The 3,418-nt window shown below is 44.2% G+C and overlaps 1 protein-coding gene across 1 annotated transcript in view; it reads right to left on the minus strand.

Annotated features, from left to right (window-relative positions):
• MED1 (mediator complex subunit 1) overlaps positions 1 to 3,418 on the minus strand; it is a 75,095-nt gene that overhangs the window by 61,577 nt on the left and 10,100 nt on the right. Inside the window, exon 3 of the mRNA XM_011984740.1 lies at positions 627 to 705. Coding sequence (XP_011840130.1) covers positions 627 to 705 — 79 coding nt within the window. The remainder of the gene's footprint in view (positions 1 to 626; positions 706 to 3,418) is intronic.

The raw sequence follows: 3,418 nt of genomic DNA on the forward strand, positions 1-3,418 counted from the left end.
TTGAGACAGAGTCTCGCCCTGTTGCCCGGGCTGGACTGCAATGGTGTGACTTCGGCTCATTGCAACCTCCGGCTCCCCAGTTCACACTATTCTCCTGCCTCAGCCTCCCAAGAAGCTGGGATTACAGGTGCCCACCACCACGCCCAGCTAATTTTGTATTTTTAGTAGAGACAGTATTTTTAGTAGATACTAAAAACGTGATTCTATACAGCTACTCAGGAGGCTGGGACTCCCGCCACCATGCCCGGCTAATTTTTGTATTTTTAGTGGAGATGGGGTTTCACCACGTTGGCCAAAGCTGGTCTCAAACTCCTGACCTTGTGATCCGCCCGCCTCAGCCTCCCAAAGTGCTGGGATTACAGGAGTGAGCCACCGCACCCGACCTCCCCAGGTATCTTATATTACCCTTCATCATTTATCTTTTAATCTCTATCATCCTCCAAAACAGGATCGAAAATAAATGTTTCAAACTATAGCAAAAAGCTCATTCCAACTCCATAAATGAATGCAAGAGCAATATCTAGTATATAAAGTAGACCTACCTCAATTTATACTTCAAGTATAAAATGGTCCTTCTTAAACTGGGGGTTTTGTGAAATCAGCATATTTCAAAAGCGTTTACAAACCTTTGAGAGCCTTCTGCAATGTCTCCAAACAGCTGACCAAATGTTGATGCCCTCCAGAACTCATCACAACCCTCTTCTCCTGTGTCAAGTGGGAAAATATTTGAGGTGAAAATTAACCAGGCCAACAGTGTTTTGGGTAAACATACACATTATCCTAGTAGTCATATTGCAGGACAGTCTATAGACTCAATATAGGCTACAGACTTTGTAGACTATATAGAGTAACACTGATCTACAAGTGTTACTCTGTCCATCCATCCAAAGGAAGAAAAATCCATATACATGAGTGTAGAAAAAGGTATTCCTCAGCCAGGCACAGGCTCATGCCTGTAATTCTAGCACACTGGGAGGCCAAAGCTGAATAATCACTTGAGTCCAGGAGTTCGAGACCAGCCAAGGCAAGATAGAGAGATCCTGTTTCTATTTAGTTAAAAACAAAAAAGAAAAAGAAAAACATATTTCCACATCTAAAACAAGAAAACCTTTACAGAAATATTAGGAAGAACCAAAATGTAATAGATGAGATCTGCCTCCTGTGGAAATGACTATATGCTAAGATATAAACAGTTAAATAAGATGGCTCAGGAGATTTGGTAGTGTACAAATTTAACAAGGTGATTTGCATGTAATGTGAGAAACACAACCAAATTTTAGGAAAATGAGATTGACTCTAAAAAATAGAACATGTAGGCTGGGTGCGGTGGCTCACGCCTGCAATCCTAGCACTTTGGGAGGCCAAGGCAGGTGGATCATGAGGTCATGAGGTCAAGAGATCGAGACCATCCTGGTCAACATGGTGAAACTCCGTCTCTACCAAAAATACAAAAATTATCCGGGTGTGGTGGCGCATGCCTGTAGTGCCAGCTACTCAAGAGGCTGAAGCAGGAGAATCGCTTGAACCTGGGAGGCAGAGGTTGCAGTGAGCTGAGATCGTGCCACTGCACTCCAGCCTGGCAACAGAGCGAGAATCTGTCTTGGAAAAAAAAAAAAAAAAGAAACAGAAAAGACACAGAACATGTAGTCCAGAAAAGGGACTTCCAAAGAACAAAAAACTTAGTCCAGTTTTCCTAATGCTATCCAGTGAAGAAGTTTCCCTCTGAAAAACATTCCATTCCCTAAAAATGTGAACAATTTTCTGGTATAAGGATAGTTTTCCAGGCTTTTCCATGTTGCAAATAAATCTATCTCACTGCTCTAATTCTCCCTTACAAAACAAAGTAATTTACTAATAATCTGAAATCTCTTGATTCTTGACAGGAGAAGAGGTGCTCTGGTCAATGAATACCAGTATTATCAAAACTGGAAAACTAAACGTTTTGTTATAAATTAATAAATAAGCATATAGTATGTCAGTTGTTGAAAACTCTTTTTTTGTTGTTTTATGAGATGGAGTCTCGCTCTGATGCCCAGGCTCGAGTGCAGTAGCGTGATCTCCGCTCACTGCAACCTCCACCTCCTGGGTTCAAGCAATTCTCCTGTCTCAGCCTCCCGAGTAGCTGGGACTACAGGCACCTGCCACCACAACTGGCTAATTTTGTCTTTTTAGTAGAGACAGGGTTTCACCTTGCTGGTCAGGCTGGTCTCGAACTCCTGACCTCAGGTGATTCACCCACCTCGGCCACCCAAAGTGCTAGGATTACACGTGTGAACCACCACGCCCGGCCATGAAAACTCTATAAAACCTTAACATACCAATAAAATTAGGTTTCTGAATCTGCAAAACTGACAAGTAGACATGGAAAATCATGGTGACCAAACCAAGATAGTGGTACCCAAACAGAGGGCCTTAATAGCCACCTGGAATCCTTCTATCTCACAATGTCTCTCTAATGACAGTATCATTTACAGAACATATTTCAAGCTAGAATTTGGTTGCCTTAAGGAATAAAAATGACAACTTGGGCCAGACGCAGTGGCTCACACCTGTAATCACAGCACTTTGAGAGGCTGAAGTGGGTGGATCACAAGGTCAGGAGTTCGAGACCAGCCTGGCTAACACGGTGAAACCCTATCTCCACTAAAAATACAAAAATTAGCTGGGCATGGTGGCGGGAGCCCCAGCCTCCTGAGTAGCTGTACAGAATCACTTGAACCCAGGAGACAGAGGATGCAGTGAGCCAAGATCCTGCCACTGCACTCCAGCCTGTGCAACAGACGGAGACTCCATCTTAAAAAAAAAAAAAAATTAATCCGCCAGGCATGGTGGCTCACACTGTAATCATAACACTTTGGGAGGCCAAAGTGGGTGGATCACTTGAGCCCACAAGGTTGAGACCAGCCTGGGCCACATGGTAAAAACCTATTTCTGACTGGGAGCAGTGGCTCACGCCTGTAATCCCAACACTTTGAGAGGCCAAGACCAGCAGATTACGAGGTCAGGAGATCAAGACCATCCTGGCTAACACGCTGAAACTCTGTCTGTACTAAAAATACAAAAAATTAGCTGGGTGTGGCAGCGGGCACCTGTAGTTCCAGCTACTCAGGAGGCCGAGGCAGGAGAATGGTGTGAACCCAGGAGGCGGAACTTGTAATGAGCCGAGATCACACCACTGCACTCCAGCCCGGGGGAACAAAGCAAGACTCAATCTCAAAAAAAAAAAAGAAAAAAAAAAAACCTATTTCTACAAAAAATGTAAAAAACTAGCTGTACAGCCGGGCACAGTGGCGCACGCCTGTAATCCCAGGACTTTGGGAGGCCAAGGCAGGCAGATCACGAGGTCAGGAGATGGAGACCATCCTGGCCAACGTGGTGAAACCCCATCTCTACTAAAATACAAAAAATTAGCCAGGCA

The sequence above is a fragment of the Mandrillus leucophaeus genome, unplaced genomic scaffold (genome assembly GCF_000951045.1).
Source record: "Mandrillus leucophaeus isolate KB7577 unplaced genomic scaffold, Mleu.le_1.0 Scaffold272, whole genome shotgun sequence".
In the NCBI taxonomy this organism is placed as follows: Eukaryota; Metazoa; Chordata; class Mammalia; order Primates; family Cercopithecidae; genus Mandrillus; species Mandrillus leucophaeus.